The 16,152-nt window shown below is 43.6% G+C and overlaps 2 protein-coding genes and 1 pseudogene across 2 annotated transcripts; all 3 read left to right on the top strand.

Moving 5' to 3' along the window:
• Window positions 1–1,259: 1,259 nt before the first annotated feature.
• Window positions 1,260–9,068, top strand: LOC109732741 (beta-galactosidase 8). The gene is made up of 19 exons (XM_020291924.4): window positions 1,260–1,649; window positions 1,764–1,877; window positions 2,635–2,830; window positions 3,370–3,458; window positions 3,566–3,646; window positions 3,748–3,842; window positions 4,601–4,671; window positions 5,120–5,210; window positions 5,315–5,432; window positions 5,517–5,612; window positions 5,695–5,743; window positions 6,309–6,499; window positions 6,603–6,674; window positions 6,748–6,894; window positions 7,496–7,546; window positions 7,649–7,841; window positions 8,284–8,426; window positions 8,533–8,598; window positions 8,771–9,068. The coding sequence occupies exons 1-19, from the start codon at window positions 1,575–1,577 to the stop codon at window positions 8,855–8,857; spliced, it is 2,025 nt and encodes a 674-aa protein (XP_020147513.1). The 5' UTR covers window positions 1,260–1,574; the 3' UTR covers window positions 8,858–9,068.
• A 344-nt stretch (window positions 9,069–9,412) lies between these two features.
• Window positions 9,413–10,640, top strand: LOC141025510 (cytosolic sulfotransferase 17-like). The gene has a single exon (XM_073500902.1). It carries the CDS (start codon window positions 9,503–9,505, stop codon window positions 10,481–10,483), a length of 981 nt encoding a protein of 326 aa, XP_073357003.1. The 5' UTR covers window positions 9,413–9,502; the 3' UTR covers window positions 10,484–10,640.
• A 26-nt stretch (window positions 10,641–10,666) lies between these two features.
• On the top strand, window positions 10,667–11,960 carry LOC109732742 (cytosolic sulfotransferase 7-like; annotated as a pseudogene).
• Window positions 11,961–16,152: the final 4,192 nt, after the last annotated feature.

The raw sequence follows: 16,152 nt of genomic DNA, 5'->3' as shown, positions 1-16,152 counted from the left end.
CGGTGCATCAAGGACATAATACTTCTGTGCAGCAATGAGGTTAATCCCCAGATCACGGACCAAGTCCGCATCATTGCTACTAACATCTTTCAACTTAGTTTTCTCTAGGAACATATCAAAATAAAACAGGGGAGCTAAACCCGAGCTATTGATTTACAACATAGATATGCTAACACTACCAGGACTAAATTCATGATAAATTTACGTTCAATTAATCATATTACTAAGAACTCCCACTTAGATAGACATCTCTCTAATCATCTAAGTGATCACGTGATCCAAATCAACTAAATCATGTCCGATCATCACGTGAGATAGAGTAGTTTCAATGGTGAACATCACTATGTTGATCATATCTACTATATGATTCACGCTCGACCTTTCGGTCTCAGTGTTCCCAGGCCATATCTGCATATGCTAGGCTCGTCAAGTTTAACCTGAGTATTCCGCGTGTGCAACCGTTTTGCACCCGTTGCATTTGAACGTAGAGCCTATCACACCCGATCATCACGTGGTGTCTCAGCACGAAGAACTTTCGCAACGGTGCATACTCAGGGAGAACACTTATACCGTGAAATTTAGTGAGAGATCATCTTATAATGCTACCGTCGATCTAAGCAAAATAAGATGCATAAAAGATAAACATCACATGCAATCAATATAAGTGATATGATATGGCCATCATCATCTTGTGCTTGTGATCTCCATCTCCGAAGCACCGTCATGATCACCATCGTCACCGGTGCGACACCTTGATCTCCATCGTAGCATCGTTGTCGTCTCGCCAACTATTGCTTCTACGACTATCGCTACCGCTTAGTGATAAAGTAAAGCAATTACAGGGCGATTGCATTGCATACAATAAAGCGACAACCATATGACTCCTGCCAATTGCCGATAACTCGGTTACATAACATGATCATCTCATACAATAAAATTTAGCATCATTCGACATACATTTTGCATAGGCCAAAATGCTTAACTCTTTTGCCTAAAACTTTGCGGGTAGCATTTGGATGTGACTATTAATACATAAAAAATATTAGGATTTTTTTTCACATTTCAAAAATCGTTTTTCGCGCGACGTGCTCGCGGACCCAAACTGGATTTCCGGTTTATCGCGGCTCATAGTTTAGTAAAAAAATATTTTTTAAGGGACAGTAAACAAAAGGTTGAGATGCCGTCACGTCGTCGGTATTATATAGCACAAAAGAATCTGAAAATCTCTGGATAAACAGCATCTCCCACCAGGCAACGACACAGCACAACCGTGTTATTTACTGATGAGAAAATGACAGAGCCAAGACCCAAGTCCCAGTCCGCTTCTCCGTCAGCGTCAGGCAACCGCAGCCGCACCCCTCCCCTCCCCTCCCCTACCGACCACCTCAGCGCCGGAGACTGCACGCCCATCACGCCGGCGCACGCGCTCGCTCGCTGACGGGCTCCTCCTCCCCGTGCCCGTCGCCAAATCGACCCGCCCCCCAGCGCCTCACGCTTCCCCGCAGCACGAGCTAGAAGGAATCCACTCATTCAGCAGCAGCAGCAGCGGGTGAGCAGAGTCCACCGGGGCCCCAATGGCCTCCGCCGGAAGCTTCGGGAGGCTCTCTCTTCTCCTCGCGCTCTCGCTGTGCTCCGCGCTCGCATCCACGGTACGCACGCGCGCCCTCCCTCGCGCTACCGATCCTTCGCTTGCTCGGGCTTTGGATCGATTTGGTATTGCTGGCGCCTGACTCGTCGTGCGGTGCGGGTGTCGCTGTCGCCAGGTCCCCGGCGAGGCTCCGAGGAGGTTCTGGATCGAGGGCGACGCCTTCTGGAAGGACGGGGCACGGTTCCAGATCGTCGGCGGCGACGTGCACTACTTCCGCATTGTCCCCGAGGTGAATGAATCCCCCCTCCGACTGGTATTGCTGTACATGTCACTGCAAACTGCTAGAGAGCCTGGAGTGGAGTGGAGTGGTTCAGTCAGTAAATTCGCGATGACAAGTGAGGTTCCACTGATAGATTGGTGGTTTTGGCGCATTTCAGAGTATTAGTAAATAGTAATCACGAATTCAGTCAGTTCTGTACATGTGTTGGAGGTTTAGTTCTGACAGAAATTGAAAATTCTGTACATGTTGCGCATTTCAGAAATTCTTTACTAAGTAATCCCTCCGTCTGGAAATACTTGTCGAAGAAATGGATAAAAATGGATGTATCAAGAACTACTTCCATTTTTCCGACAAGTATTTCCGGACGGAGGGAGTACTAGTTTACTAATAATTCTGTACAGTGTGTTCAATCTATCACAGACTGTATTCAACAAATCGGGTGACCTTGAGCTTGCATGGCTCTCATAGATTGACGAAATTGCGACTTCTCTTTGAAACTTTGTACTAAACCAGCGACAATTAATATGGATTGGAGGTAGTAGCACTTTTTTTGTCATACTCGCAGTCTATTTTTTGCTACACCCAGCTTATAAAATGACTGAATAAGCTATCCGAGATGAATTTGTTTTATTGATAGGGAAATAAATGTTTCTGTATGTCTTTCTGATCTGGGTTTGTTTCTAGAGACCATGGCCCATTTATCAGCTTATGTTCTTCCATATATCTTATTGCGAGCTCACTTGCACGTTGCATTCTCTGTGTGCAGTACTGGAAAGATCGCCTTTTAAGGGCTAAGGCACTGGGCCTGAACACAATTCAAACATATGTTCCTTGGAATTTGCACGAGCCGGAACCACAGAGCTGGGAATTCAAGGGTTTCGCTGACATTGAATCGTATCTAAGACTTGCTCAAGAATTAGAAATGCTCGTCATGCTTCGTGTAGGTCCATATATTTGTGGAGGTAATTTCATAGCTTATTGAAATTTTACCATTTCAGCATGTCAATATGACTATCAAGATAATCGTATCCGTGTACTGAGAATAGCAAAGACATGGCTAAGCAGATTTATAAACTTCAGACAAATATTCTAAATAATCGAAATAGTCACCTCTTCATCCTCTGAAATATGTATTTCATAGTCTGCTGATTTTATGGCTGATAAGGCCTTCTAGCTCTTTTACTTACAAAATAACTCTGTAAAAGTCAAAGGACTAACAATAGTCGCAGTGCCAGTTCTCATGTCGGATGTTTTCTGTGACCTTGTCTGATGAAGCAGAGAGTAAAATGCCTCCACTTGATCCAGAACAGAAACCATCATTTCCTCATGCTAATTTACTACGATTAGTTCCTAACTTGTTATACCCGGTTCAGAAGTTCTTTGTATTAGTACAGATTCCATATAGTTTCAGAGTTCGGAGTCGATTGGGTTGTGATAGTTCATACCCTTCGGTTGAGCTTTTTGCCGACGTGATCTATGAATTCTTGAAGCTGTCATGCAGAATGGGATTTAGGGGGATTTCCACCATGGTTGCTCACCATAGAACCAGCCCTTAAACTGCGATCATCAGACTCAACCTATCTTTTCTTGGTAAGCTGCCCAAAACAGCACCAGTTTTAGGGTTTTATGTATGATACTGCCATCATTGCTTTGGGATTTTCTGGAGATATTTTGACCAAGGTTAGCTAGTTCTATAGGTAGAGAGATGGTGGAGAGTCTTGCTCCCAAAAGTAGCACCACTGTTATACGAGAATGGAGGTCCAATTATCATGGTGCAGGCAAGTCCATCATGGTTTAAATCGGTTAACCACTTCATATCCATTTTCATTTCTGTTTTATCCTGCTAACAAGTAACTAATCTTTTATCCCTGTCTAGCAGATTGAAAATGAATTTGGTTCATTTGGAGATGACAAGAATTACCTTCATTACCTTGTTCAGTTGGCCAGACGATATCTGGGGAATGACATTGTTCTGTACGCAGTTTCCCTTCTCATAATTTTTACCTCTTAGTATTGTCTGCTAAATTTATTACTTATTCTATAGATTATGTACAAAGTCATATAGGGTATAACTGTAATTTTGCATACTTACTAGGCATGATAGTGGTGAAATTTCATACAACATTGAGATTGGCCTTGCTAGCAGCGCCCTTTGTGGGAGGTTATAAACCTTAACTGCAAAAATATCATTTACTAGCACCATGTTTGTGTTTACAGTCTAATTCTATTTGTTTTATTTTGCATTCAGAATTGGGCTGAAATAATACTCTTGTCCTGCTTATCAGTTTCCTCTTATAATAAGCAAGATTAGATATGTGCTCAAATAATCCTTTACACGGATAATTTGTATGAAGACATTTAATATTCCCTCCGTTCTTTTTTATAAGATGTTTTGGACAGCTGACATTGAACTGTTTTGGGTGCTGCCTGAATTGTCTAAATGTCTTATAAAAGTGAACAGAGGGAGTACAAGACCTACCTTTTGTTGACACTTTACATTAGATTAACGTACTTGCATTCTGCATTGACAAACCAGAATAAGAAGAGAGTCAAAAGATATCCAGTCGATAAAAAATCACCGTGATGCTCTCATCTGATAGATCTTTCTATTAATTTGTTTATTTTAAGTTTAGAGAAAAGCTTCTGAAAGATAGCATCAATATGCTTGTTTGTTCCTTTGTAAACAGTGGTTATCAAAGTCGTGATTATGAGTTTCACAAATAATCTTTTAGGTATACAACTGATGGGGGCACTACTAATACCTTAAAGAATGGAGCAATTCTTCAAGATGATGTCTTCGCTGGTAAATTAAACTAAATGACTTTTATGATGATGTGAATGTCCTTCCTGTAAAAAAAATATGACGTGGATGTTAGTGTAAACATGTAAACACCCTAGACCCAAAATTCGCTTGTACTGAATGACGGATTAGGGTTTAACCCCCCCCCCCCCCCCCCCCCCCCCCCACACACACACACAGACAGAAATTTGCTATCTATGTAATCCTTGAAACTGCACTGTCATTTTTTACGATATGCATGGTGTGCGATGGTAAATGCTATGTGTACAATGACTTTTCTGTTGAGATTTAAAAAAATTATGAAGATTATTTGATATCCACTTCAGTATGGTTTCTTAAGACTTTTAAAGCAGAAAATAATTCTGTCTTCTTAACTTCATAATTATTACAAGTACTATGCCTTTGGTTTTCCTCAGTTACCAGTTTCCAAATAATTAGAATTCAAGTGCAGCTGTTGATTTTTCAACTGGTGATGATCCATGGCCAATATTCAGATTACAGAAGAAATATAACTTACCGGGAAAATCAGCCCCTTTAAGTGCGTAAGTGGTCTGTGGCTCTGTGCACCATGATTAATATTATATCACTCATTTATTATTTTTTCGGATGTAACTTGTACTACTGATATTTCCTCTTTACTTTTCAGGGAATTTTATACCGGATGGCTAACACACTGGGGTGAGAGTATTGCCACAACAACTGCCAGCAGCACAGCTAAAGCTCTTAAAAGTATTCTATGCCGCAATGGTTCTGCTGTACTCTATGTCTGTACCGAGAGCCCTTTTATCACTGCATTTCATTTACATTTTAGTTTTACTAATTCTGTTTTTCACGAGATCTGTTTCCAGATGGCTCATGGAGGGACAAATTTTGGGTTTTACAATGGAGCAAATACTGGTCAAACTGAATTCGAGTATAAGGCAGACCTCACATCTTATGATTATGCAAGTACTTCGCCAAATCGGTTCTTTCATTTCTTAAACCATTTCTGGAGCTATCTTATATTTATATAATGTCTTCGACCAGGATGCGCCAATTAAGGAGCATGGAGACGTGCATAATCCCAAATACAAAGGCATGCTATATTATATTTGAACTTTTCTATGAAGCATGGTGGTTCTATCAAAAGTTTCAGTTTCTCCTAGAATAGTTGCTTTAGTTATTCAGTTCTCGATATGAAAACATAACTGTTTTGTTTGTTCCTTTTTGGCTTTGCTTGCCAGCTATCACCACGAGTTAAAATGAAAAATACGCGATAGGTTTTGAATGGCATCCCTAATCTCTGCATCATCTGTGTGCCATAGTTGACAAGCAGGTGTAGTAATCACCAGTTTAAAGTATTTTTCTCAACCACACATTGAAATGCGTGTAATTTTGTACGCGTCAAAATAACGCAGAGTTACAGAAAACCAAGAAGGCGAAAGAACTATGCAAAACCTGGAAAACTGAACAAGGAAAAGACTAAAAGCTATAAAAGTAACAAAAGAAGGTCCTAGAGCTACTACAAGAACAAGAATTAGCACGAAGACAGAAGTTAATAAATTTCTAGAAGTCTTGAAGATAAATTTTATACTTCAGATATATTTTTAAACTACGGTTTGTTTATGTTTTTCTGATTATAACTTGGTGGTATCAAGCAGCATTGAGAAGAGTAATACATGAATGCACTGGCACACCTCTGCATCCACTTCCTGCCGACATTGAAAGAGCAAGTTATGGGCTTGTGAAATTACAAAAGGTTGCTTCTTTCTTTGACATATTTGATAAGATCTGTGATCCACTGAAAGTGGCTGTTTCAGAACAGCCTCTGTCTATGGAACTGACAGGCCAGGTAGGAACCTATCCAAGTATATTTCTGGACTCTGGTTCCTTTTCCATTCCAGAAGTTGTCAAGCAGGTTCACTATGTTCATGGTTACATTTCTTTTATTCCAGATGTTTGGGTTTCTACTGTATGTGTCGGAATACCAAGGAAAAGGTCCTTACAGCATCCTATCAATTCCAAAGGTTTTTCTACTTATCATTTCTTTCGTTGACATGCATTCAAGTTCATTGCTTTTAGGTCTAATTTATGCTGTAGGTACATGACAGAGCCCAGGTGTTTGTGTCATGCTCACTTGATGACGTCAGAAATCAAATATATGCTGGCGTTATTGAAAGATGGTCTAGTAAAACCCTACAGATACCAACCTTAAACTGCTCTTCTAATATCCGCTTATCTATCCTGGTAATAGTCATGAATTTCTTTTGTAAAGTATAAAATGGAAAATCTTCTTGCTTCCATAGATGTTACAGTTGCTGACACAATATTACATAATCCTGCTCTTATTCTCATGTTCTTGAGGAAACTGTTGCACAATCTACTAATGCTACTCTACTTAGTTCAAATCAAACTCAGTGAATTTTGAGATGTGGAATAGATTGGTAGAGACTCCTAAAAATGTATTGGTAGAAGCCGATTTGGCTTGTGCCTGTGTAATGTGTATAGCCATAGGCATGACAATGACTTGGTAAAAGATGATTGCATGATTTCCAGTTTAAACCTTCTGTATACATCCATGACTGGAGGCATGGCATGCTTCTGTAACATTTTGACTTGCATAACTGGATAGCCTAAAATTCAACTAACACTTATTTAGAGATCTGCACATGTGGAAAGTATCAGCCTAGCCAAAAAAGATAACATGATAAACTACTGTTACTTAGTACTTATAAGTATCAGAGTACAATTAGCTATTACTTCTACAACCTTCCTTTCGAATAAATAATATTAATTCATGTTTTCTGCCTTACCTATATATATATATATATATGCGTTCTATCTACAGGTAGAAAATATGGGCCGTGTAAATTATGGGCCATACATTTTTGACCAGAAGGTAAGTCCCACACTCCCACATAACCTCGCTCATGCTGCAGCATCCACATGGACCATGCTTGTAAGCTTCTTGTGCTGATCATTACGGAATTGACAAATACAGGGGATATTATCTACTGTTGAAATAGATGGTGTGACTCTCCATCACTGGAAAATGTACCCGTTATCGTTCAATTTACTGGACAACCTTTCGAAATTCCAACCAATCCAGCAGATCACTGATGCCAGAGCTAGCAAAGTGTCCAGTCATGGTGGTTCACAAACTAAGCTACGTGATTTGTCATTCTATCTAAATGGTAAGCCCCTGTATATGGTCCTTTTAAATAGTTAAACATAACTGATTCCGGTGCACGTCACGCTCATGGGAAAGTAAGGCATAACTGATTCCCATGTAGTCATCCTCGGTTAAAAACTTAAAATGGCTCATGACACAACGGGCTTTGAAATTGCACTTAATCTCCTGGAAACATTTGCCTTATTTATCATATTTGTTGCTAGTTCAGGAAAAGCTAAGTGGATCTCTGGAGCTCTCTTTTTACATCAATATTGTTGAAGCCTGAAAATTGCTGTAACCAAAAGTTTGCATCTTGAATTTTGATATTTTTGTGCTGACCTTTTCATAGCTGGTAATGCACATGTTTCAGTGTTGCATTTGTACTTTGATTGCACATCCGATGAGTTTTTTGAAAAATATACTGCACCACTACTCAAAATATCTTTGCATTGTATTATGACAAGGCAATTCAGAAGAGCCAGAATTTTATGAAGGCCATTTCCACATTGACTCCAATAGCACGATAAAGGATACATTCATATCATTCCGTGGTTGGAACAAAGGGGTTGCTTTTGTGAACAACTTCAACATCGGAAGGTTCTGGCCGGTAAAATACTGAGACCTCCAATTGACAAACTGTTTTCATGCATTCCAGTTGAGCAAAGAATTTTTGTTACGCTCAAAAGTGATCTGAAATTGGACCTATTTTGTAGGTAATGGGACCGCAGTGCGCTCTTTATGTTCCTGCTCCAATCCTCAGATCTGGAGACAACATTGTTGTATGTACTTTCTAACTATGAATTCTCTACATTCGCTATTTATTATGTCATATGGCGAAGAGACACCTTCCATACACTGAGCCCAGAACTCAAATGCACAGAGAAATTTAGTTCTTTGGCAGGAATGCTATTAGCGAGTGACACATGCTCTTACATTTCATTATTTTGGCAGGTAATCTTCGAACTGCATGTTCCAAATCCTGAGCGTACTATCAACTTGGTAAAAGATCCAGATTTCACGTGCGGTCCAAATCGATGAAAAAGCTTACATTGAGTGTGTATGTGTAGGCAGTACAGGGCAAAATTCTCACATGAAAATGCTCTCTTTTTTCATACAAAGGCCCAAGGTTCTCAACTGAAAAACATGTATTTAAACATATTCAGAGCAACATGCTTGCATTGTATTTTCAGAAATGTTGTTGTATCGCTTTATGGAATCAGGCTTGCGAAGTTGCTTGTGGGTGGTGTAACTCTTGAAGACTATTTCGTTGGTTGATGATGAATGTGGGAGATGAGATTGATTAGTTCCAAGAAAGAATCGAAGTGAATTCTACGCGGCGATGCAAACACGGCATTTAGTTTGACAGAGATTCCGTTGAATTAGTTGCATTATTAAGGCTCAACATACATCACACAGGCATTTCCAAAAACTAATAATACATCACACAGGCCACATGGGTGGTATCGTGTCCTCTGCTCAACCTTGTCATTTCCCGACCGGATCGCATCGTTGTCGGCGGGGAACATAATTGTCGCCCGCTGCTCAATCATACTCTCCACAAATGTTACACCTCTCAGCGTCTCCCGGGGACATACTACTTCCCCAGTATCTCGTGGCAACTACTCCTCGGCCTCCGGAGCACGCACACGCGCGGGGCCAGTGGCAGCGTCCCCCGACGTCGACATGGCCGAGCTGCCGCTGGAGACGCGGTGTCCGCCGACGCCGCTCAGACAGTACGGCGGCTTCTGGTGGCCCGAGCCGATCCTCCCGGGAGTCCTGGCCGCGCGCGCGGGGTTCGAGCCGAGGCCGTCGGACGTCTTCCTCGCCAGCTTCCCCAAGTCCGGCACCACCTGGCTCAAGGCCCTCGCCTTCGCCGCGCTCCACCGCGCCGACCACCCACCGCGCGCCCCCGGCCACCCGCTCCGCCGCCGCAACCCGCACGACTGCGTCGAGTTCCTGGAGGGGCTCTTCGCGCTCTCGCCGTCGCCGGTCAAAGGCGGAGACGTGTTCGCGGCGCACCCGTCGCCGCGCGTCATCGCCACCCACATCCCCTACTCGCTCCTGCCGGAGCGCGTCACCGCGGAGGGCGCCGGATGCAAGGTCGTGTACGTCTGCCGCGACCCCAAGGACGCCTTCGTCTCCACGTGGATGTTCGCCAACAAGATGGTGGAGGCCGCCGCCGACAACAATGGCGACTCGCCGCCACCTCCAGCGCCGTTCACGATCGAGGACGCGTTCGAGCTCTACTGCCATGGTCGGTCCATGGGCGGCCCGCAGTGGCACCACGTAGCCGGCTATTGGGAGGCGAGCAGGAGGCGGCCCGGGAAGGTGCTCTTCCTGCGGTACGAGGACATGCTTCGGGACCCGGCGGGCAACGTAAGTAAGCTGGCCGAGTTCATGGGGTGCGCGTTCTCCGCCGAGGAGGAGGCCGCGGGGGTGGTGCGGGACATCGTGGAGCTGTGCAGCATCGACGCCTTGAAGAACCTGGAGGCGAACAAGGACGGTGGTCAATCGTACGTGAAGAACGAGTCCTTCTTCCGGAAGGGGGTCGCCGGGGACTGGAGGAACCACATGACGCTGGCGATGGCTGTGCGGCTGGACAAGATTGTCGAGGATGCACTCCAAGGGTCGGAGTTCACCTTCAACACCATGGCCGACCGGTAGGCCGGCAGGGACGATCGATGTTGAGAAACTAGCACGGCCGGGCCGGCTGGTCCATGAACACAAGGAGTGAAGCCAGCAGAAGGAATGTCGATGTTCAGTTGTGTTCATGTAAGGGTAAAAACTATACAAGCTGGCAGCCAAAGCTCAAGTAAAATAACGATGGCATAATTAAGGAATCATACCGTTAAACACTATCGAGCCGTTACTGGAATTCAAAGCTTCGTGCAGATAAACTAATATTTGAAGCTGGGAATCGCGTGGTCAGCTATCTATATAAAAGAACGTAAACAGCCGGCCGATGTACAATGCCAGAGAGAGAGGCACCAAATGCAGCTATCGCAGGGATCAATGGCCGCGTCGGGAGACGACGACATGGCCGACCTCGTGATCTCCTCGCTCCCACTCGAGACGCGGTGCCCGCCCTACCATCTCAGGCAGCACGGCGGCTTCTGGTTCTCCGAGCCGTTTCTCCCGGCCGTCGCGGCCGCCCGCGCGCGGTTCGAGGCCAGGCCGTCCGACGTCCTCCTCGCCAGCTTCCCCAAGTCCGGCACCACCTGGCTCAAGGCCCTCGCCATCGCCACGCTCCACCGCGCCGACCATCCGCCGCGCTCCCTCGACCACCCGCTCCGCCGCCGTAACCCCCACGACTGCGTCGAGACTCGAGTACCTCGAGGAGGCCTTCGCGTCTTTGGTGGCCGAGGACAGCGGCGATGACGTGCTCGCGGCGCTCCCTTCGCCGCGCCTGCTCGCCACCCACCTGCCGTACACCCACGTGCCGAAGAGCGTGACCACCGAGGGCGCCGGGTGCAAGATTGTGTACGTCTGCCGCGACCCCAAGGACGCGCTTGTCTCCAAGTGGCTATTCACCAAGAAGAGATTGGCGTTCGCGGCGGTTGACGACAGCCCGCCCAAGCCATACACAATCGATGAGATGTTCGAGCTGTTCTGCGACGGCCGATGCACCTGCGGCCCGCAATGGCACCACGTCCTTGGCTACTGGGAGGCGAGTCGGAGGCAGCCGGAGAAGGTGCTCTTCCTCCGGTACGAGGAGATGCTCCGTGACCCGGTGGGCAACGTGAGGAAGCTGGCGGAGTTCATGGGGTGCGCGTTCTCCGTCGAGGAAGAGGCGGCCGGGGTCGCGGAGGAAGTCGTAGAGCTGTGCAGCATGGACACTCTCAAGAACATGGAGGTGAACAAGAATGGCACCCAAAACCACGTCAGGAATGAGGCTTTCTTTCGGAAGGGCGTAGCCGGGGACTGGAGCAACCACATGACACCGGAAATGGCGGCACGGCTGGACAAGATCGTGGAGGATGCGCTACGAGGGTCGGGCTTCGCCTTCGGTGCCACCGCCGAGTCCGCGTGATCGAGCCGTCTGCAGATATGGAAGTCGATGCGGCGGAAGCAAGCACGAAAATTCGATCAGATGCAGGAAATGGAGCAGTGCTTGATCGATCGATGTTGATGGAAAAAACAATGTATGCAGTGTTTGGTCGACTGATTCGGCGGAAGCAAGCACGCAATACAATCAGATCCAGGAAATAAAGTAGTGTTTGGTACTCCCTTCGTCCGAAAAAACTTATCCCAAACTTGTCTGATGTATCTAGCACTAACTTGATGCTAGATACATTCATTTGAGGAACAAGTTTGTTCGGACGGAGGGAATAGATCGTTGTTTGATGGAAAAAGACAATGTATGCATTTTCGAAAATTTGGATTACATCAATAGACTGATCTACTGAGTTTTCATTTCAAAATCATTCACAGCCGTCTAAACGCAGTAATGCTACGTACACCTACAAAGACTTACAAATGTTTACTTAACCTTCTAAACTAATTCTCTCTGTCTCCCCCTGATTTTAAGTGGGATGGGCCCCTTCATTCCCTAATACCAATCACAATTCTCTACATCAGCTTATACGTAAAATCTTTAAGTAAACCTTTGTAGATGTAGCATTACTCGTCTAAGTGCACATATTCTTGAAAACTTGCCTCTGCCACCTCTGGTCGCTCCCTCTCCTCCGAGCTCCCCTCCGTCGGCTGCAGCCATCCGTGCCTACCACATGAATCTATGCTTGATGCTTCCTTCGCTGCAAAAAAAAATTATATGACACTTGTTTCCATTAATTGTCTCTCTCATATTACCTTGTGGTGAGTGCAATCATATTATGCTTATTCATATTGAGATTGGACTATCTTTCTCATTTATGCTTGAACACTTGGACATCTTGATTGTGAAGCATGTTTGTTTGAGTGAGCTTAATGTTTTTGGTTGTACTCGCACCATAGGCTTCCATACCATGCCGCATTATCTTGTCACTTCTTATGATAAGAATGATGATGACACTTGTTGGGTATCTCACCATACGAATGATAGATTTTGCACTCATACTAACTTCATTTGTTTTTCCGAGTGTTTGTCATGTTCTTTCGTTTTAAAGGATTTACAAGGTGGTTACATCATGAGACATATTGGTAATGTGAAGGCGTACACGATGCGCGGCATCAACATTTACGAGAGCCTCATAAAGGTGAACACCTTCCCTTTGAGCCATTCTCAAATACGCATTTGATGACCATTTTTACATTGTTGTCTCCTTTTTCTTGTCTACATGATACATCTATTGAATGGAGGAGCGCCTTTGGCACTTGGCTCTACGCGACATCAAGTAGATGAGTGGATGCGCCTACTTGGGATGCACCACCGGACCACCATTCTTGCCACGACATCGACCCATGGTACAATAATATCCACAACAAATTTGCACCTTATGCATGTATTGACTTACATTATGATTGCCTTGTTGCATCCTGTATTTCCATGTCATCCATGATATATGAGCTTGTGCACTTTCTTAGTAAGTTTGTTGTGATATACCTTGATGGCCTGTTCATACATAACGATCACATTGCCCATCATCAATTGCATGATAACATAATCATATTGAGCACCAATTGCCATGTTCATGCTATTGATAAACCACCCCACAATGACATCATTTTGCGCAATGATAGCATTATTCACATTCACAACAACTTTGTGTATACCACAAATAAATTTGCTCCCATGAATGCTTTACATATCATTATTCTATACATTTGGCTAAGCATCATGTGCCACGAACAATCTTGTTGGACTAAATCATGCTTAAGTGATGGACACCTTGTGTGCGCTAACAATGTTATTTCCAAGTGTCCCTTGTGTTTGCTATTTTTGCATGTATACCTTTTCGGAGACATCTTAGAGTGTTTTGATTGCACCATGACATACACGACATCCAAATACAAGTCCCTCCATGTCTTCCATTTCCATGGTGATGAGGATTATGATCCGAGGATGGGTCTTTCACAAGGGGGAGGGGATGATGCGGAGCATCCTACGGTCATTCTCATGGACATGCCATCGTCACCCGAGAGCCTTCAAAGCGACAACCGATCGCGTCTCAACCTCATTCGGTCATCTCTAGGGTGGGAGCTCCTTTACGATACACTCGTACTCCATGGCTCTTGGTCCCGACTTAGCAATCTGAGCATACACGCCTGTTCGTCATGAACGGGCATACCTCGCCGCCTCCTTCCCAAATGAAACAATAGCAGGGGGATCCTAATTTAATTTGTGTAATACCTAATTTAACTGATGTACTGTAATACCTTGATCCCGGATGAAATAATGGTAGGGGAAACCTAATTCTAGCTTGTTAAAAACATAAAATGAAGAACCAAAATGGTCCAGCTTGAAAAACTAGTTTCATGGCACTCAAAAAATGCACAGTACGCCAAGTGGTGGACTACTAGGTACCGATCAACCAAGCATGCCTTTTGAGCATATGCATGCTTATCTACGTACAGAGTGAACTAACAGAAAAATTAATTGGCAGCAACCACTACTAGGCAAAACCCTAGTAGTAGGGCGATGAATTTGCCTACCAGAAGCGGGGGGCGCTACAGCTAACTTTTAGCAGTAGTGTTGGTATGACCCCACGCTACTGCTAAGTCAGTTATCAGTAGCGTCGAGCAGGTCGGCGCTAGTGCTAAGTACTAGCAGCGTGTGCTGTTACCCAGCGTTACTATTATTCGTCCGTATTTCATTTCTTTTATTTTATACTGTATTTATACGTTGTTAAACAAATTTTGATACAATAGCAATTAAGGATTGTTATATCATGATCACCATGATGAGTTATTATATCAATGGGTGAAAGAAACGCGGATTAGATTCAAGTGGATGGATCCAAAGTGACCAAGTTGGATATCTAATACATTTTTCTTCCACCCAATGATATAATAACTCATCATGATCCTACTAATCCAACTTGGTGACTTTGGATCCATCCACTTGAATCTAATCCGCGTTTCTTCCACCCACCGATATAATAACTCATCATGATCATAATAAAAACTCATCGTCATCGTCATCATCATCATAGTCATATAAGAACTCATAATAATAATAATAATAATAATAATAATAATAATAAGTCCTCCTCATCGTCATCATAGTCATATAACAACTCATCATTCTAGCACATTCTAGCACATAACTCATCATCATCATAACAACAACTCCTCCTCATCATCATAGTCATAACCAACACTAGATAATTGTTCTTAGCACATGACAAGTACTAGCCAGGACCTGCTTCTCTCTCTCTAAGGTAAAATAGCATTAAACAGCCCCTCCATCTCCATTCTGGAGAATAGATATCAACATGTCTCCAATTTGTGGGTTGCGCACCATGTTGCCTTCAAGTAGTTCCCTGCGATCATTCATAAGTTTTCTCCATCCTTTGATTGTGAGGTCTTCATCTCTTCGAGAAATCGAGTATGGACTGCGGTGAACCGTAGGCAGACTTAGCCATAAGCTAATAATATCCATGTCACCTTCCATATACATCAGATGAGGCACACAATCCTTCGGGAGTTTCTGTTGAAGAACATAATAATAACATAGTTAGCAATGTAGTTTTGCTTAAGAAGAATGTATGCAAAAGATGCACTGGTGAGATAATAGTAAAAAATCTTACCATGCTATTTTCATGGATGTTACCGTAGTTCAACACGTGGACTAGTGACACGTATTGAGCACAATTTGGGTTAATTTCATAATTGTTCTTATAAGTATCTATATCATTAATAAATGAGACACGATGGTTTTCGTCCTCGCGAGTTAGTTCAGAGCCATAACTGTAGTAGGTATTGTCTACTACCTTCTGTACATTTCTTGAAGAATGGAAATAAGCTGTCAACTATTTTTGAATAAACAATATAAATTACTTAACAAATTTATTTGACAAACTCACATAGAGGTAGAACTGGAAGCATATCTATATCCACCCAAAAGTCGATATTATCTTCAATATCATCTTCAGGACGAATATCGAAGGTTATTTGTACATCCTCCTGAAATCCATAGGCCTTGCATAGAGCTCTCCATTTTGAGCAACCAAAATATGAGTGATTAACTGCATTGTAGAGCTTAACTCGAAAAGCATAACCATGTTGAGTCCTAAGGTGATGTTTCCTCGTCTACATATTCTCATTATCTTGGAAACCAAGGTTCTCCAAGACATACCGTCTTGCATGGCAGGGAATGCACTGGTCGAATTGTAAAAACCAGACATTACACATTGAAGCAAAGAAGCACAAGTCATGATTAATTAAGAAAAAAA

Source organism: Aegilops tauschii, chromosome 1 (assembly GCF_002575655.3).
Source record: "Aegilops tauschii subsp. strangulata cultivar AL8/78 chromosome 1, Aet v6.0, whole genome shotgun sequence".
Lineage (NCBI taxonomy): Eukaryota > Viridiplantae > Streptophyta > Magnoliopsida > Poales > Poaceae > Aegilops > Aegilops tauschii.
The sequence above is the reverse complement of the archived record's forward strand: the minus strand, read 5'-3'. Positions and strand labels throughout refer to the sequence as shown.

Bases quoted from the DNA above. Each gene is read 5' to 3' on its own strand.
- LOC109732741 (XM_020291924.4), top strand. From the start codon at position 1,575: ATGGCCTCCGCCGGAAGCTTCGGGAGGCTCTCTCTTCTCCTCGCGCTC. The intron at 4,672-5,119 runs GTAAATTAAACT...ATTCAAGTGCAG, and splicing joins TCAAGATGATGTCTTCGCTG to CTGTTGATTTTTCAACTGGT. The intron at 7,547-7,648 runs GTAAGTCCCACA...TGACAAATACAG, and splicing joins CATACATTTTTGACCAGAAG to GGGATATTATCTACTGTTGA.
- LOC141025510 (XM_073500902.1), top strand. From the start codon at position 9,503: ATGGCCGAGCTGCCGCTGGAGACGCGGTGTCCGCCGACGCCGCTCAGA.